We start from the raw sequence: 20423 nt of genomic DNA, 5'->3' as shown, positions 1-20423 counted from the left end.
GCCCCGCCCTCGCGGCGTCTCTCGGCGCGTGTGCCGTACGGCGCTCGCGAGGCCCCGCCCCCGGCTGTGTTCCTCTGAGGCCGAGGGCACGGGAGGGCCCTGGGCCTCGGCGGACGCCGCGCTGGCGGTCTGGTTGAGTCCTCGGCTGTAGTCGGGTCGCCGGGTGCTAGGTGGCTGGGAAGCACGCGGTCCTGCGCACCGGAATAGATGAGCGCTGTTCAAATCCGCAGCAGGGTGTGATGAGCCCCAGGCACGGCGCCAGGATGAAAACGAAACGTCACACTTCAGCTGCCCCTTCGATAAGCTTCCAGAGCGCAGCGGCGACGTCCAGAGCTGGAGGGAGGCCTGGGCCTCCTTCCCCTTCCCCCGAAACAGAGAGTCCCAACAGGAAATCAGCACGCCGGCTACGCAAGCTCAGTCTCCCGCCCCGCTTCCCAAGCATCGGCACTGCAGCCTTCCACGCAAACACTGCAGTGGTCACGGACGAGTTACCGTGATGCTCCCGTTCGATCCTGAGGAAACCCTGGAGTGAATGAATATTTGAAAAAAAAATTTAGCTTTCAATGGCTAGATCCTTTGAGACTTGAAAATATATTCAAAGTATTAAATTACGACAGCAAAGGATGTTAAAGAAGGAAGGGGTTGAGAATGGAGTTGATAACAAAAGTAATGTTATTTTGACATAGCAAGACTCCAACAGCTTTATCAGAGTAGCGTGGCTTCTGCTGAAAGCAGTCTTCTTAATGTAAAGAATTTTGTAAGAGGCAAATATATAGGAACAATAATTTAAAAGGCTTTCAGAATATTCCCTTTAGATGTTAAATTTTAGAATTGTCTTGACCCGTCTGTACGATGTTTCCAAATACTTTTCAAATACTTCAGATAACTCTGAGCATCGTGTCTCAGCAGGAAAACGTGCTTAAAAACATAAAAATTTGCTTTTATCTTCCTTGACTTTTCTGAGCAATTTGCAAGGAAACTCTGGCTTCAATACTGGAATAGGTTCATCCAACTGAGGTCTGAGAAAGAACAAAATTAAAATTGAACAACTTGCTTCTTTCTTCCTTGATTTTTCTGAACAACTTCCATGGTAACTTTTGCCTCGTATAGTGGAATGGGTTCATCCAACTGAGGTCTGAGGAAGAATGAAATTATTAGAAATGTCTAGTTAAAGATGAACAGAGCACACAGCATAGTAGTTTAAAGTTGCTATAGTTCAACTCTATTTAAATCAAATTTGTCCATTTCCACTGTTAAAAGCAGTTAAATTTTGAAGGGGGGAAAATACCTATTTTATGCATTCTCTCTTTTTTGATAAACAGATCCAGCTGAAAAAAAAATTGTACTTTCTTGTCAACCTGTAGGTTATTTCAAGTTGCTTTGGGAGGGGTGATGAGGATAAGCAAAGGGTGAGGTACAGTATGGAATGGAGTAAGGAAAACTAACGAACCACGTCTATCTTAGGGAATGCATACTGGTGTATATACACTTCGAGAAATACTAAAGAGCAGCTATTTAAGCAAAATAATAAAATATGGAGGCAAGAGGTGTACTGAGAAAGCGGAAACAAAAATGGGAATGCCCATTTTATCTCCTGGAGAATAGAAAAATAAACAAGAACAATAATTTGGTCATTTAGCATACCTAAAAACACCAGTTGATAACTTCTCCATCACATCTTTTAAGATACGTAGCTGGAAAGACTGTTAAGGTGGCAACGTAAAGGAGAGAGGAGTAAATAAAACCATTTGATAAGCAGAAGGTACTAGGCAGGTCACCTATTTTTTCTTTTTAATAGAAATTCTGTAAGCTGTCATGTTTACCTCTAAAACAGGAAAATGGGGGAACTGATTTGAGAGAGACGGTGACATAATAGAGCCTAAACTTCTAAGGACAAGAGATGAAAGAAGCCTAATGCCTGTCATAAGTAATGACTAGTGTTATCCCAAATGGATGGTAACAGAATGGGGTCAGGGTTTCATTTTAGCGCCACTTATGTTATTTTTAGTTAAAAAACAATTTTAGCACTTATCTCTCTTACTTTGGGTGCACATTTATTTATTAAACCAGCTAATAAATACATATGCAGGAATGTTAATAATCTGTGTGTGTAATATATGCCACTAAGAGAATTAAAAAGCAGGGTAAAATTTAAAACTCTAGTCATTTACTTGAAATTACAATATTAGAACTGAGAGTCTATATAACTGCTAGTACAGGAGAATTATTTATGGCATATAATCACACAACTGGAAGGAGATTGCTATGTTAAATCACAAGCAGCAACTGGCTCATGTGTGATGCAACTGAGGGGGTGTGCACAAGTGAGGACTGAAGTCTGATTCAGGAAGTTTAACATTTCATATGAACATGGCACGTTTCAGTATGGTCCATGGATTTGTCAAATAGGTTAAAATCTCATGGTGGGGAGAAAGGGGAGCAGGTGAGAGATTTAAGTTATTAAGTAACGCAGGCTTAGCAGCCAGGCTACCTTCTGACATGAAAGATTCAAAACATACTAACTTATGTTACTTTTAATACATGGTCTCTGTCATTAACATCCCATGGTATTCTTGATAATTACAATGTTATTGAATGTGTCATTATTTAAAGTTGAAATTTAAAGAATTCTTTTAGAAAGTTGAAAATTAAGTTTATTTTCCAAATTTAATATGAAAATATTTAATCAGAAATACATTAAACACATACATTCACTACATTAAGGGGACGTTCTGGTTTTGAAATGTGTACTCTTTAAAACTCAACATATGCAGTATACTAATTAAATATTATTCAACTATTTGAAAGCTCTGTATTAAGTCTGCCATTGCTCTTAGAGGAGGCTGGCCTTTGTACACGTCACGCATTTGTAACAATGCACATTTAATAAAAATAAAGAATGATATTCAGTGAGACAAACATACGGTTGTGCAAGTCTCTTTCTTCACGCACAATTATATTCTATTAAGTAATGAGAACTTATTTTTTATCCACTATATTAAAGTTTTTACCAAGTACAGCTGCCTTTAAAACAGGCGTCTTAGAAATAAAACGTTTATTCTTAAGTTGACCCTGCTCTAAAGAGGTTTGGACCTTTCTTTTGGAACTGCTCTCATATTCTCAAGAAAACTCTTCATTACTTTTACCAAAATGGAATGATCGATTTCATTCACTAGATTTGTTACTGAATCACTTCCATTTAAAAAAATCAAACCCATCTTCATTTGATGAAGATTTCCTAGTATTGATATTCTTAAAAACACCCCACATGGGACTTCCTTGGTGGTCCAGTGGTTAAGACTCTGCCCTTCCAATGCAGGGGAGGCGGGTTCAATTCCTGCTCAGGGAACCAAGATCCCACAAGCCGCGCAGCCAAAAAAAACTCGCCAAAAAACAAAAAAAACCCCACAAACTCTTAATTTTGATAACTATTCTGAAATGTTTAACACAATGGCACCACCATAGGAGTAAAGACGCAGCCTGTCAAAGTGATCTGTAATTTCCATAATGCCGGGTTAAAAACGAAGCAAACTCTTCCATGTATTCTATAGTTTCTCATTCAGAAACGAGCGAGACTGCCTGGGTGTGATTCCTGTCCTGCCACTTGCTAGCTACATCCTTAGGCATGTACTAACCTTTCTGTCCTTCAGTTTCTTTACCTGTGACACAGGGATAATGTAGTACTTAACTTTCACAGGGCTGTTTTAATATTTAAATAAATTAATACCTATAAAGCACTGGGAACATTGTTTGGCATGTTCAATGAAAGTTAGTTGCTATTATTATTAATTATTATTAAAGAACTTAATGATGAGAATACAAGGTAAATTTCAAGCCAGAAACTCAAGTCAGTAGAAAAAAAGGATATAAAGATATTTTCCCTGTTGTACATTTGACAAATTCCAAACTTCATCATTAAGGAAAGCCACCGTCGCTCCCTTGAGGTAAAGGCAGTGGCTATCTGGAGGATCCAGCTTGGATAGAATGCACAAAGAATGATCAGTTACTGTGAGTTTAATAGCAGAAGAATGATTGGCATCTTCAGCCAGAAAAGCTTTTACACAAATTAAATAATACCCAAATCACAAATAATCAGCACACAAACTTTAATAATAATATGTATACTATAATGTTTTCTTTTCTAATGCATTGTCCAAAATGATGAAACAGCAAGGTCAAATGCAAGGCCAATCTAGAGGTGATGAAGCAGTAGTAGGTATATCTGTGCGGGGGTGTGTGAGAGAGAGATATTTCTCGTTGCTACTCACCAGTCATCTTCATAAGGAAGCTGGAAAATTGGTGAAGATTGGTACATGAGAATTATGGTATTTGCATATCAACCATGATAAAAATACTTGAATTGAAATTTTGTTGAGAAATGTAACTTTGGAAGACAATGTGTATACACACACATACACACACACACACATATATAGTAAATTATAATTTGAATTAGGAAATTGTCATAATTTTATATAGAAATATTTTAAGTATATGTCAACAAGAATGTTTGTTACTAAGGAAAAAAATCTTATTTGAAACACTATTAAAAAATTCATGTCACTACTTCCAAACCACTAAATAAAAGTTAAATGAACTCCTTTGCTAAGCACGATATTTCAACATTTGGCCAACAGCTAGAAGTTAAAACAAATAAAGCTACATTTCTTTAAAAATAGGATATAATTCAGAATTTATACAAATTTAGCCACATCTTGCTAAAAGACTTAAGCATTATTCTTTGTTAATTGCATCCTTTTGGTGTATCAGTAATGCTTTATTGTTTCTGATAATACCTGCAGGTTTTCTTCTGTCGTTACCCAGTGGCCTCCAACACCAAGAAGGGTGATGATATCATGTTTATGTGGTAGTAGTTGTAATTTTACAGCTGGTTCATCATCTTTACTATATAATCTCACTTACAAAGGATTTGTTTAAAGAGAGAGAGGGAGAGAGAGAGAAAATGTATTTTATAGTAATCTGATAAAAATTTATTCTTCAAACTAGTTCTCTTTACTTTTTAATGTAGTAACAAGGAAGCATTTTGTATTCAGACACTTAAAATATATTTTTTGCATTAAAACTGGTCATACACTTAAGATTTAATTATAAGTGATATAACTAAAGATAAAAAGTCTATTTTAATTTGAAAATCAGGCAAGATAACATAGCACATAACTAAGTCTGATAGTTTCAATCATAACATTGATAGCTTAATACTTTGGGAAAAGTTGACTTCTGAGTAAGGAACTCAGATTCAAGACAGTCATACTGGGACTTCCCTGGTGGCACAGTGGTTAAGAATCCACCTGACAATTCAGGGGACACAGGTTTGAGCCCTGGTCCGGGAAGATCCAACATTCCGCGGAGCAACGAAGTCTGTGCGCCACAACAACTGAGCCTGCGCTCTAGAGCCCGCGTGCCACAACTACTGAAGCCCGCGCGCTTAGAGACCGTGCTCCATAACAAGAGAAGCCACCACAATGAGAAGCCCGCGCACTGCAATCAAGAGTAGCCGCGGCTTGCTGTAACTAGAAAAAGCCGCGTGCAGCAACAAAGACCCAATGTAGCCAAACAAACAAAAAAAAGACAGTCATATTTTGACATAATTATTGAAATGTCCATTTGAAAAGTTAATGAAGTATACATTCACTTCCACTGAGATTTTTCTGAGTTAATTTCGAATCTTGAAAATACTGGCTAAAAAGGAATACATATGGTCATAGCTGTATTCATTACGATTCTTAGAATAGAAGATAAATTCTAACGAAGTATAAACAGAATCCCTTTGCAGGCTTGTGAAACCTGTTCTTTAGGTGTGATGGCACTACCTAAGAGTGTAAAGATTAGGTGTTAAGTAGATATTGGTTAAACTACAGAAGTTCAAGCAAGGTGAAAATGCAACAAAATTCTGTGCACTTTCCAAACAAGGACTGCAGAAGTCTACCATCCAATAGAGGGCAGCCATACATAGCAGAACTGACTAATTAAGCAACTGGCTGAGACCTGAACTAATCTAGGAACGACTGAGGAGATCATGTCTGCAGATTTCTTGTAGAGATACTTAAAGTCCAATGCCTACACTTTAAAAGGCAAGCATGTTCTCTCTTCCAGACAGTGCTTACAATGGGAATAAAATGAAGAAGCGCCAATTTAAATAGAAAAGTTCAAAAATAAAAAAAACGCTACACATCAATTTAATAATATATAAATAAATACTTCCTGGTTATATATTTTTTTCCCCAGGAATTCACCCATCACAATAAAAAAACTACAGAGACTACTGATGTAGTAAAGTACCCACCTCCAGCATCTAGGACAATATCTACTCCAAGGCCACCTGTTTCTTCTAAACAGCTTTCAGCAACCTGGGCTTTCCCATTGGACACATCGATCACTCGGGCTGTAAAGGACAGGAAGTCAGGCAATCTGTGTGTGATCAACACAACTCAGAAAAGAAGAGAAAGAAAAGCAAATAAATATTTCTTCTCTGAAATGAATTAAATGGTTGAAGCAATTACTGAATCAAATTATACTTTTTCTCATCTAACCAGTATTGCTAAGGATCAATTTAAATGAAGGAACTGGTATATTCAATAAAATAAAAATATGAGCATTTTGTGGATAATGTGTCCCAACGTTGGTTTGTTGACACAGAGGATTGTTCTTTACAGCTAAACGATATTTTGCCAGAACTGAGAATCTCTAAACCACAGAGGTACATATATATGAAGATGTGGACTGAAAGATTAAGCAATTTCTTAAGTATGTTCAGATTTAATAGAGTTTAGAGCTAAAAAGTACAAAGATATATTTATGTGATTTGGTACTTCTCTGTTAGAGGCCGTTTTAACCTTTCTCAGTCATAGAGATCCCAGCCCACACCCGCATCTCCCGACTTTGCCCTCCAAAACAAAAAAAAATCCCGAAGGTGAAAAAAAACCCAGGATTATTTGAAGCAGGGTTAGTAAAAATTAAACTAATTTTAACTGGTTGCTTTAATGTGTTAATACAACAAGCCAGTGAGAGAACTAAAAAAAAAATCTCAATTTGAATTGGCAAACGAAGACACATGTTTATATTTCATTTTTGTATCTTTTAACACCTTCTCAGTAAAGAGAATTCCTCTCAGAGATTCTCAGATTGGAGGTGTTGTCCAGTGGTGACTGAAGTCTCGGGGGATGGAGGTGAGGGTGGGGGGACTCGAGGGAAAGGGGGCTGAAGCACCTCAGAAGGGCAGGGTTAACCAAGAGGAAACCGCTCCCTTCAACAATACTATTCATGCTACCCACCCCCTTCCATTTTCCATCTCTCTTCTACCTTTTTTTTCTTATTTTCCTCCTTTCTCCAGCCCCTGTTTTAACCTTCCTTCCATTTCTTGGTAATCTCTGCCAGAAGCATAACATAACTATGGAAATAACACAGGCTTTACTATTAGGCAGGCTTGGGTTCAAATTCCATTCCAGGCCTAGTGGTACATCTAGTGGTACATCCTTGGACAAGCTAAATTCTGAGATGCTGTTTCCCAGTTAGTTGACACTGGGCTGTTGAGGATTTAAGGAACTATCATCCATATTAACACTCAATGAACCTTACTTTCCTTCCTGCCTGCCCCTCACTTACACTCTGTTCATCTTCTTTTCTCTTCATCTGTTAAACTCCAACATTAATTCAGTTAACTCCAGTCTGTAAAATTCCATTCCTATCTTTCTTCTCTTCTTTTTCAATCTCTATTTTCTTTCTCCTTTCCATATGCATCACTATTCGTATACGTTCAATCTTTTCAAGAGTTCCCCAGCCTCTACCATGTCCTATTTATCCTAAACTATATCTGACCTGGGTTTCTGTGTAAGTGGCTCATCTCCCTTCCTAGTGTATCACAGGAAACAGACAAATTTAGAGGCATATCACTGGGTAAAAGAGGTTGAGAAACATGAAAAGTGATGCAAAAATATATTGATTTATTGACTAAAACCAAAGAGGCATCAGGTGTTTCTCAACCGTGTCAAAGTTCACCTAATTCAAACTTGGGTGAGTTGGTAACAATGAGGCAAAGAAGAAAAAACACTGAAAAATGTAGGTTTAAGAAACAAATCATTAAAATTTAAACTATAACTTATGTAAACTTGGACTTAGCACAGATACTAAGTGCATTTTTTAAATGACATGCATTTGGCATTTTGCAGTTTGTTGGTTTTTTTTTTTTTTTTTTTTTGCGGTATGCAGGCCTCTCACTGTTGTGACCTCTCCCGTTGCGGAGCATGGGCTCCGGACGCGCAGGCTCACCGGCCATGGCTCACGGGCCTAGCTGCTCCGCGGCATGTGGGATCTTCCCGGACCGGGGAACGAACCTGTGTCCCCTGCATCGGCAGGCGGACTCACAACCACTGCGCCACCAGGAAAGCCCTGCAGTTTGTTTTACAAGTGCAGTTTTTAAGGTGATATCTCTTCAAAATTTTATGTTTTAAAGTCTGTGTTGAGTACTATTACCCACCTATAGAAGGCCTACATCTTTCAAGACACTGCTTGTCTTCAAGGCTGCACGCTGTTGAAATCACTTTGGCTCCTCTATGGTGTGCTAACTGAATAGCTATTGTTCCAAGTGCCTGTGTGGAAACAAATACACGATGGTGTTATAGATATAGGGCAGAGGCCGTATCTAATTCATTTTATAGGTCGTTTAATAAACTGTAATAGTTTAGTGCTACCTCAGTATATTTTAAAATGTTGTCTGATAGAAAATGAAAAAAATACGGCTAAGTTTAGAAGTGGAAACATTTGACACACTCTTCCTCAAGAGGGGTGGTGGAAAAGCTATGTGTGCCACAGGCTCTCAGCCAGTCTGACTGCAAGCAGCACACAATTTCAAGGACAGAGGCCGAATTCAGAACACGGCCTTGGAATGAGATAAATGGGCCATTAAGGGCCTTGCCAGCATAATGTACTAAGCTAATTATATAATATCAATACATATGCAAGTCCAGCAACCTCAACTTCAAAAGTTCCATCCTTTTGCTGACCTGTGGAGTAAGTTCAGGGAAACACTACTATCCTGATGTAGGACATAAGGATGAAGCCAATGCTGAAGACAGTTATGCCTTTTTTTCAATGAAAAGCAGGGGAAAAAGCATTTTCATCAACAGCCAGTTAGAAAATAAAACTATAAAATCACCCCAAGTTTTGTGACATTTTTCTATTATATTTTATGTAATCTCTTTTAGTATCTTGAACTATATTTTGAAGATGTATGTAATATGTTTAAATTAGCACAGTTTTGAGCTTGTGTGATCAATCTATAAATGTAACACCTTAATCACATAAGTGTAAGTATGAGGGATATGATACAAAATTGGCAGGGAGTCCTGGGGTCTGGCTTCAGACTATGAGCTATTTCAGGCTTTGTGTAACAGACATGAATAAAAATGGCTTGTCTGCTTTTTTAAAGTACTAGCAGATTCAAAGTAAAAAGAAACTAAACACAGTAATGCTAACTTTTATCTCCTTGATAAAAGTTGCTTATTTTAGAAAATGGGAGTTTGGTAAATGTATCAGTGAATAAGCTAACTGGCAACAAATTATATTAGTAAATGGATGGCCCATTTCTCAATTCCCTAAGTTTATTTGTATTTTGGTCTGTTTCTTAACAAAACCATTAGCACCTACACTTGCTCCGTCCATTATCAGCACTGACTTTCCAGGAGAGAGATGAGAAAGATAATGCAGAGCTGTATAGGCTCGTACTCCATCCCGAATGGTTCCAGCAGCTTCTGTCCACGCAACTTTTTCTGGTTTGTGAACTACCACAAAGAAAAAGAGGAAACAATCTGTTAGCAAGTCCCATTAGATCTGCTTCCTGGATTTGTTTCCCTCCATCTCTGCTCCCACCATGGCCCTGGTCCAAGCCTACTTCTAGTATCTCTCACCTACATTACAGTTTCTCTGTTTCCATTCTTACCCATGCATATTCCACTTTCAGCATAGGAGTGTGTGTGTGTGTGTGTGTGTGTGTGTGTGTGCGTGTGTGTGTGTGTGCGTATTTTTAAAATGTTTTATTGTTAAAGTAAAATGTATGCAGAAAAGTACACGAAATAAAGTACAGCTGGATGAATAAATATGAAGTAACCACCATCCTGGTTGAGAGAGAGGACACAGCCCTCACACCAACAGCCTCGCCTCTCCGGCCAGAGACTTTTTGTTTGTTTGTTTGTTTTTTTGTTTTGTTTTGTTTTTTTGCGGTACGCGGGCCTCTCACTGTTGTGGTCTCTCCCGTTGTGGAGCACAGGCTCTGGACGTGCAGGCTCAGCGGCCACGGCTCACAGGCCCAGCCGCTCCGCGGCATGTGGGATCTTCCCGGACCAGGGCACGAGCCCGTGTCCCCTGCATCGGCAGGCGGCTTCTCAACCACTGCGCCACCAGGGAAGCCCCAGAGATGTTTTTTAAAAAAATTGAGATATAATTGACATCAGAGGTCACCACCATTCTAATGTATTTTCTTATTCACCTTCATAGTTTAATAACTCAAGTATCCATTCCTAAACAATATAATTTTGTTTTGCCTGTTTCTGAAATTTATCTAAATGCAATTGTACCATACACATTTTTTCTTTTTTGCTGAACATCGTTTTTTAAGACACATCCTTTCTTGTTACATGTGGCTATAGTATAGTGCTTCCATTTTTTTTGTTGTTTTTTTGGTACGTGGGCTTCTCACTGTTGTGGCCTCTCCCGTTGCAGAGCACAGACTCCGGACGCAGGCTCAGCGGCCATGGCTCACGGGCCCAGCCGCTCCACGGCATGTGGGATCTTCCTGGACCGGGGCACGAACCCGTGTCCCCTGCATCAGCAGGCAGACTCTCAACCACTGCGCCACCAGGGAAGCCCAGTGCTTCCATTTTTGATGTCTTATGGCAACATCAAATTTCATAGAATGGATTGGTTATCCACTCTCCAGTCAAGGAACATTTGTGTTTTTTTCCCATTTTTGGTAGTTAAGCATTCTTAACTAAGAATGCTCTTGTATAAAAGTTACTCTTACACTGGTACACAGGTTTTCTCCAGGATATTTACTGAGGAATGGAAATCCCAGCTCCAGGATATATTACCTTCGACTTTATATTTCCAAAGTGGCTGTATGAATTTACTCTCCCACAGCTGCTGTTGTGAACATCCTTGTCAACCCTGGTATTATACATTTTTGCCCATCATATGGATGTGTAATGGTTTCTTACATGTGATCTTATTGATAATTTGCTTTCCCCTGACGACTAATGAAGTTGAGTACCCTTCCGTGTTTGTTGGCCATATGGAATTCCCTTTGTGAAGTGACTGTTCAAGTGTTCTATCAATTTTTCTATTGTTGTTGCCTTTTTCTTATTGATTTGTAAAAATTCTTAATATATTCTAGATGAGTCATTTGCTTGTTTATGTGTTATAATTATTTTCAACTTTATGGCTTCTCTTTTCAATCTCTTTAGTGGTGTCTTTGAAAAACAGAAGTGTCAGAATGATCTTTTAAAAACATAAATGACATCCTAACACTTCTGTGTTTAAAATTAATCAATGGCTTTCTATTGCACTTGGAACAAAATGCAAACTCCTAATATACTGTAATTTAAGCCATATTAGCTTTATGTTTTCTGACCATTAAGCTGCTCTTTAATATGTTTATTTAATTTTTATTGTTTTTATGGTGTACACTGAATGTGATTTTTTTCACAGTATAGGCAATACTTTCTCATTTTACCTACAATCAAGTTTATAACACTTTCTGTAGTCTTTACCAGGACTATTTTTCCTCTTATGTCAATAGATTCAGATGAGTTAGCATGGCCAGTCAGCATTGAATTTACCAACTAATTAGTGCCATCTAGTGGGGAAGCAAAGCATCCAAGCACATGTTGAAAATGTTCAGACAGACAAGCAAGGCATTAAAAGAGTAAAACAGGGGATATCTCACACAGTACTTTATTCCTTACCAAACTCAAGATAGCTATTTTCCCACTTTTACTGATTATGAAATGGGGTTCAGGGTAATTAATTTGTCTGAGGCCACAAGTTTCAAAGTCTGACTTTAAAGCCCATCTACTCTAACAGTGCATGTTCAATCTATGTAAAATTTATTTATATGGAATTTTTTGGGAACATCTTTCATCATAAGAATTGGGACTACCTATACTTTCATTAGGAAATAACAAATTCAGTGCTTAAAAAATTCTAACAGTAATAAAACTACATTTAAGATTGCAGAGGCTTTAAAATTACATGGTTGGACATGGTTTAACGTTGAGATCCTTGCTTTTGTGTTAGGTGGTACACAAGTGTTTATTATGTCATAAAAACTAAGAAAATAAATAGAAGAGAGCCATGTATGGATCAATAATAACAGTATGTCAGAGCCCAAGAATTACAATTTCAATTCTTTCTACCTCAGGTCCAAAGGAATAATGCTGAAAATGTGTGCCAATTTTTTAAAAATTTAACTTTTATTTTATATTGTAGTTCACTCACAACATCGTGCTTGTTTCAGGTGTACAGCAAAGTGATCCAGTTATACATATACATATATCCGTTCCTTTTCATATTCTTTTCCCATATAGGTCACCAAAGAATACTGAGTAGAGTTCCTTGTGCTAGACAGTAGGTCTCTGTTGATCATCTACTTTGTATGTATCAACAGTAGTGTGTATATGTTAATCCAAAACTCCCAGTTTATCTCCCCCCCAAATTTCCTCTTTCGTAACCAGAAGTTTGTTTTCTAAGCCTGTGAGTCTGTTTCTGTTTTGTAAATAAGCTCATTTGTATCATTTTTTTAGATTCCACATATAAGTCACATCATATGATATTTGTCTTTCTCTGTCTGACTGACTTCACTTAGTATGATTATCTCTACGTCCATCCATGTTGCTGCAAATGGCATTATTTCCTTCTTTTTTATGGCTGAGTAATATTCCACTGTATATATGTATCACACCTTCTCTATCCATTCCTCTGTTGATGGACATTTAGGTTGCTTCCATGTCTTGGCTATTGTAAATAGTGCTTCAACGAACATTGGGGTGCATGTATCTTTTTGAATTATGGTTTTCTCCAGATTATGCCCAAGAGTGGGATTGCTAGATCATATGGTATTTCTATTTTTAGTTTTTAAGGAACCTCCATATTGTTCTCCATACTGGTTGTACCAATTTACATTCCCACCAACAGTGTAGGAGGATTCCCTTTTCTCCACACCCTCTCCAGCATTTATTATTTGTAGACTTTCTGATGATGGCCATTCTGACTGGTGTGAGGTGATACCTCATTGTAGCTTTGATTTGCAGTTCTCTAATAGTTAGCCATGTTGAACATATTTTCATGTGCTTTTTGGCTATCTGTATGTCTTCTTTGGAGAAATGTCTATTTAGATCTTCTGCCCATTTTTTGATTGGGTTGTTTTTTTGACATTGAGCTGCATGAGCTGTTTGTATGAAAAACAAAATCAGAATGGCCTGAGAACTGAAAGCACAAAAGATCTGGAAGAATTACTCAACTTTTTACCTTTGTCCTCAACATTTTGAAACAAGATTAATAAGACATCTTTTGGGAGTTGTTTGGAGCCTGGTTCTTTGGTTTGGTAAAAGAACTGACTTACTAGAAGGTGACTTGAGTTGTGAGCTTTTATTTTAAAAAATCATCAAATAATTAACAGGAACTAAAATAGAGTCATGAACTAAATTATTCCAGGAACTAAGTTATAATTATAACAGGAACTAAATTATTTCTCCCTGCAAATCTTCAGGGGACATACTGAAATTATTTTCTCTTTCATAGAATGTTAGAGCTACAGCAGAGATTAGAGGTTATCTAGTTTGGCATGCTTGTTTAAAGACAAAGTAAAATGTGCCCGGGTCTTGCCTAAAGGTCACACAGTTAGCGGTCATTCTTCTTTTTTTTAATTTGAAGTATAGTTGATTTACAATGTTTCAGGTGTTAGTGGCCATTCTTAAAGTACTTCTTTTAAAGAAACATTTTGTTGTGTTTCCCTTCTCAAGGAATATCTATCAATAGAATTGCTTTCTCTGTATATGTTGGTGGATTTTGGGACTATAATCCTCCTGATTTGTAGGAAAATAAAAAGTCACTTGTGTGGTTCTCTTGTCTTAGATTAAGCTTTATAGCTAGAAAATTTTGATGTTCCAGTTTGCTGTTCTTCTTCTGGTCCATCTTATAATCCTCCAGTGTTCAGCAATGCTTAAGGAAATGCACCTTTTTTATTCTTGGTTTGTTTTTTCAACAGTTAACTTTCTATAACAATTTAATTTAGCTTACTTTATCAAAACTCAAGCCTAGGAATCCAAACTAAAGGTTTTAGTTGACTCCATATTTACAAGGTTCTCAAAAGAACAGGGACAATAAGGGCCCAAGGGGGACTTCCCTGGTGGTCCAACTGGTTAAGAATCTGCCTTCCAACACAGGGGACGCAGGTTCAATCCCTGGTCGAGGAACTAAGATCCCACATGCCGCGGGGCAACTAAGCCCGAACGCCACAACAACTGAGCCCGCATGCCACAACTAGAGAGAAGCCCACACGCCACAACTAGAGAGGAGTCTGCGCAATGCAACAAAAGATCCCACAAGCCACAACTAAGACCTGATGCAGCCAAAAATAAATAAATAAATAAATAATTTTAAAAAAAGGGCCCAAGGAAATTCTGGGATTAAAAATAGTAGAGCTTCCCATAAAAGAGACAGCAGCCGTCCTCAATTTTCAAACTGCATTATATCAAAATAGTCATGGATCAGAGACTTCCACTGCACGGTATTTGGAAGTGAGATTTATCTTTGAAAGGAAGACACACAGTTGGCTCCATATGTAGGCTTAATATATACATAAATAAGCACAGGCCTCAGACTTCTGGAAAACTGTCTTTTAAAGTTAATTTTTAAGGGACTTACCTGGTGGCACAGTGGTTAGGAATCCGCCTGCCAATGCAGGGGACACGGGTTCGAGCCCTGGTCCGGGAAGATCCCACATGCTGCAGAGCAACTAAGCCCGTACACCACAACCACTGAGCCTGCGCTCTAGAGCCTGCAAGCCACAACTACTGAGCCTGCGCGCCACAACTACTGAGGGCTGTGTGCCTAGAGCCCGTGTTCCGCAACAAGAGAAGCCACCACAATGAGAAGCCTGTGCACCAAAACAAAGAGTAGCCTCCTCTCGCCCCAACTAGAGAAAGCCTGCGCGCAGCAATGAAGACCCAACGCATCCAATAAATGAATGAATGAATGAATAAAATTTAATAAAAAATTAATTTTTTTTTTTTTGCAGTACGTGGGCCTCTCACTGTTATGGCATCTCCCGTTGCGGAGCACAGGCTCCGGACGCGCAGGCTCAGTGGCCATGGCTCACAGGTCCAGCCGCTCCGTGTCATGTGGGATCTTCCCGGACTGGGGCACGAACCCGTGTTCCCTGCATCGGCAGGCGGACTCTCAACCACTGCACCACCAGGGAAGCCCAAAAATTAATTTTTAATAAAACAAGATGGTATTACTTGGAAATTTTAGACATAGTAAATGTCATTAATTTAAATATAAATTACTTAACAATTTATAATTTCAAAAATGAAATGCCAAAGATTTCCTACCCTAGTTCAAGTTACTATATAGACTCAAATGTACAAATTTACTATTTTTAATAGTCCAAAATCCAAATTGGCCCATATGGTCTGATTAGCATTTGTATCATTCAAGAAAGAACTTAGGAAAAATTTTAATAAAATAGTTCAAGAACACAAAAGAATGTATAATAACCTATAGATAAGATATGAAAAACAACATGAATCCCAACATAAGGAATAGCCGACTGGCAGTATCACTGTAGTCCCGTGGACCTACTCTGATCACATCCTCTTGCCTTGCCCACAAAGGTAACTTCCACATGACTCTTCATCCCTACCTGTTCCTTATATCCTTAAATAACACATACTTAATTAAACTTTGTATGTTTTTGAACTTCATAGAAATGAAATGGTATCACACTGTTCGTATCCTTCTGCAACTTGCTTTTTTCACTCAGCACAGTTTGTGAGGTTCATCTGTCTTGATATGTTTGACTGTTATTTATTCATTTTCACTGATGAGTTAATTAGAAATATCTTGAGTTATCCATTTTCCCAGGAAGAACATTTGGCTGTTTCTCTTTTTATTCCACAATTACAAACCATGCTACTATGAACTCTTGTGCATGTGCTACTGGTACACATCAAGCTTCTCTGGTGTATGAAAGTACCAGTGGAATTACTAGGTCTGAGGTGTTAATACATCATTACCTTTATTAGATCATGCTAAGTTATTTTCTAATGCATTTGTACTAATTTACACTCCCAGTGCATAAAAGGTTCTACTGCCCCACATCCTTGCCAACACTTGGGATGGTCAAACTTTATAACTGTCATTCTCATGGATGCATAATGGTATCTCTAAATGGTTTTAATTTGCTTTCCCCTGATTACTAAGGAGATGCAGCATCTTTTCACTATGGTTTCATGAAGAGTGTCTGTGTTTATACATTTATTCATTTAAATTTAAATATTTAAGAAGTAAATTACTGTAGAAAATTTTTAAATTAACATTTAAGTTACATTGAATACTGGTCAAAAGATATTATCAACAGAGAAAAGAATAAGTGTTTTTGAGTCTTTCCTGACTCAGACTCTACATGTATTGTCTAGATTTTATACATTTAAAAATTTCAATTAATAACCAAGAATAAGAAGTAAAAAATTCTGGTTACTGATATAATTTCAGAGCCAAGGAAGAAATGGCTTTTCAAACCTCTTACCATGAGCAGTGTAAGAGAAACTTAAAGGTCTAAATACTGTTTAGCTTGAAAATGAATTTTATGGATACAAAATATAAGCTAGAAGTAGTCATATGTCCACCCAATAGTTATTTCCTAGGTACACTCACAGCAGATGAAAATAAATCATACTGTTACTAAAAACCACACACATCTGTGAAATAAGGTTTACGTGAGTTCCAAAACACTGGACTACCACATACCCAAGTAATGTTCATGTACTCGAACAGCTTCACAAAGTCCAGGGTCTTCAGAATCCAAGGGTAAAATTCCTGGAAATTAAAATGAGAAACTTTAAGGGCACAACCCCGAAATGAATTCACTCCTAATGAGATGCCAGTAAGCATTAGTCTAAATTTTCCTCAGTGGAATTTTGAGGAAGGTTCCAGTACTAGTGTGGAGAAGGGAGAGATTTCAGAACTAAGGAAGGGAAGTAGATAGTTTATTTTCTGATACGAACACTATAATACCTGTACTACCTCTTTCTTTTTCTTCCTCTTCTCTCACCTCTGAATGATGATAAAGACGATGGCTGATGCACAGAACAAAGAGTCCTGGGGGCATCTGTGCTCCTCATTAAACTTGTCCCTGATTCACGGCTCCCTTCCCAGAGTTTGGTTCTATAGGATAGTGAGGTATGCTTCCAGTAAAATCCCATTTTCCCCTGAGCTAATCTGATTTTATTTTTGGTCTCTTACAAAAAGGATCTTGTTCTTTTTGTTTTTTGTTTTGCAGTACGCGGGCCTCTCACTGTTGCGGCCTCTCCCATTGCGGAGCACAGGCTCCGGACGCTCAGGCCCAGCGGCCATGGCTCACGGGTCCAGCCGCTCCGCGGCATGTGGGATCTTCCTGGACCAGGGCACGAACCCGTGTCCCCTGCATCGGCAGGCGGACTCTCAACCACTGCGCCACCAGGGAAGCCCCAGGATCTTGAATAATACAATGTCACTGACTTCTTGGGCAGATAATAAAGATAAGATAGAAATAATAAATTCTCAAATACCCAAGTCAAAGGCAATTGTGTTAAAAGCTGATGAAAACTTTCCTATAAATTTATTCTTAACAGCTTCAAGCATGCTGTAAAGCTATACATTTTCTAAGTCTATATGAATATTTTCCTATGAATATTTTCTACAGAGAATTGGCAATTTCAAAGACTACTACTAAATGCATACTTTATATTTGTGTGAATGTCTAGGACACAAGTATAAATGTATATTTGTGCAAAATGGTATTAACTATGGATTAAAAAAGAAAACCAATAAATTAAATGTCTCCAGTCAATTTTTAGTTTTACGAGGGTGGTAAGGGAGCAGCTCTGTACAATTCAAGTCGGATGTGGAGAGAAGACCTTCTATGTAGCCAAGTCAGTCAGTAGTCTTCAAGCAGATGGACTGTGACTTTTCTTTTCTCTGGAGTCTTCAGTCTAACTATAGACTGGGGTCCTGCCAGTGAAGGGCTGCACCAGGGACAGTAACAACTATGGTCATCTTTCTATCGTATCTACAAATATTGAAAAGTTTTAAATGTTCTGCTATTGTGATCAAACTCCCAATTCTCTTCATCAATGGATATTTGAGAGTAAATTCCAAAACTTAGGTAAGTACTTGTATATGAAGAAAGGTCACACTAAGCATCAGCAATTGTATAGAAAGAAAGAAAAAGAAACAACAGTAAGACAGACGACTTGAAATAGGACTAGGACCTATAACTTACCAGCTACTTCATCACCTGGTTGAAAGAATGATACCTTGCTTCCAACTAAAGAGTGGAGAAAATTAATAATCATTATTTTGAGGTTATTAAATATAACTGAACGATTAAAATAAATTTTAAAAGCCATGGATTAATAAAAAGTCACTAACTCAGAGAAAAAGTTCAGAACTTCTAGGACATTTTGATAGTCTGTAAGGACAGTAGGAAAGAACATATCAAATCTGGATTTTCTCCAATATCTGGGCCATGTGGTTGTTGACACCGTGGAGCAGGATATCTCTCTGTTCAGCTAAGGATGAAGGAATAAAGGAAAATAATCCACTCCACAGCTCTTATGATGATGACATTGGATACACTGGGTTCCACCCCTCCTGAGGCTCGTCCAATCTGTCATTGTTTGAGTTGTAAAATCTCTGACGCACAGTGGGAATTCTGGTTAGAATCACATATAAACTACTTTGATTTGGGATTATGGAAATAAGTTCAGAATGGTGCCAAGAAATTTTGGGGACTATACAGAAGTGATAGTTACATTTTCTCTTTGTGTGTAGAGAAAAGTCCTATACCATCAGTCAATTCTTTAGAATATTTTTGTTCAAATAGTTACAAAAGGAAATGGGAGGAAAAAACCCAAACCTCCATGAAGGCCTACTTGTGCCCAGCATTTTACCGTGTTATCACATTTAATCTTCATGGCATACCCATTAAGTACCTATTATTACTCCTATTTAACAGACAAGGAAACTGAGGTGCAGCAGTGAAATAAGGTAGAGCCTGAAATCTGGAAGCGGTGCCTCAGGCTGGCTCTGTCTGCAAAAGGGCCCCAGTTTGCTGCTTCTTTGGATCTCTTCTGTGCCATTATCCCCCAATAATTTTGGCTTCTGTACTTTTCTTCTTCCCTCCTGCTGAGGATTCTTGTCTACCTGAAATCACCCTGATCCTTTTTTCTTGGCTTCCTTCGTACTCCTCTTAATTGTCCCTCAAACAGTGGCATTGCTAAAGGTTCCATGCTGTGTCTCCTTCATCTCAACTCTCTCCCTGGATGAACTCATCACCCTTCTATCGTTTCAAACACAACCTATAAGCTGAGAACTTTCGAATGTAACCAGAATCTTGTAAATCATTTCCTGCTTTTACCTGTTTTTAATTTCCCTGTTCCAGTCAATTATTAAGTTCTGCTGGCTTTACTATTTCTTGAATACATTCACTACGTCTGCCGCCACTGTCTAGGTTATGGACTTTGTCATTTTTTTTTTTAATTAATTATTTATTTTTGGCTGCACTGGGTCTTCGTTGCTGCGTGCGGGCTTTCTCTAGTTGCGGCGAGCAGGGGCCACTATTCATTGCGGTGCGCGGGCTTCTCATTGCAATGGCTTCTCTTGTCGCGGAGCACAGGCTCTAGGCGCGCGGGCTTCATTATTTGTGGCATGTGGGCTCAGTATTTGTGGCATGCGGGCTCTAGAGCGCAGGCTCAGTAGCTGTGGCTCACGGGCTTAGTAGCTGTGGCTCAGTTGCTCCGTGACATGTGGGATCTTCCCGGACCAGGGCTCGAACCTGTGTCCTCTGCACTGGCAGGCGGATTCTTAACCACTGCGCCACCAGGGAAGCCTCATGCCGTTTCTTGCCTGTTGGTCTACTACCCAAACAGTCCTCTTGCCTACAGCCTGGTTTGCTTCAAATCCACCCTTCTTATGGCCACTCTAATACTCTCTCTACAACCCAATCTGAGATAGGAGGCTCATCATGAGTCTGGCCCTTGCCTACCCTCTTGTCTCATGTTTTGGGGGGGAAGGAATCAGTGTTCCTATCATCATGAAAAGATTCTGTTCAATATCTTTTATTCTGTGATCTCTGAAGGAGAATTCTCTTG

At 38.6% G+C, this 20423-nt stretch overlaps 1 protein-coding gene across 2 annotated transcripts in view; it reads right to left on the bottom strand.

The window, feature by feature from the left end:
• Positions 1-3: 3 nt before the first annotated feature.
• Positions 4-20423, bottom strand: part of CRYZL1 (crystallin zeta like 1) — a 34666-nt gene continuing 14246 nt past the window's right edge. Inside the window, exons 5-13 of one of the 2 annotated variants that reach the window (XM_082839768.1) lie at positions 18554-18598; positions 17041-17109; positions 9664-9797; positions 8495-8606; positions 6305-6403; positions 4797-4918; positions 3869-3974; positions 1645-1690; positions 4-1135 (exon numbers count right to left, since the gene is read on the bottom strand). In XM_082839768.1, coding sequence (XP_082695894.1) covers positions 1036-1135; positions 1645-1690; positions 3869-3974; positions 4797-4918; positions 6305-6403; positions 8495-8606; positions 9664-9797; positions 17041-17109; positions 18554-18598 — 833 coding nt within the window. In that variant the 3' untranslated portion in view covers positions 4-1035. The remainder of the gene's footprint in view (positions 1136-1644; positions 1691-3868; positions 3975-4796; positions 4919-6304; positions 6404-8494; positions 8607-9663; positions 9798-17040; positions 17110-18553; positions 18599-20423) is intronic. The other variant, XM_082839767.1, reaches the window with a different exon arrangement.

The sequence above is a fragment of the Leucopleurus acutus genome (assembly GCF_964270905.1).
Source record: "Leucopleurus acutus genome assembly, chromosome: 5".
Taxonomy (NCBI): domain Eukaryota; kingdom Metazoa; phylum Chordata; class Mammalia; order Artiodactyla; family Delphinidae; genus Leucopleurus; species Leucopleurus acutus.
The sequence above is the reverse complement of the archived record's forward strand: the minus strand, read 5'-3'. Positions and strand labels throughout refer to the sequence as shown.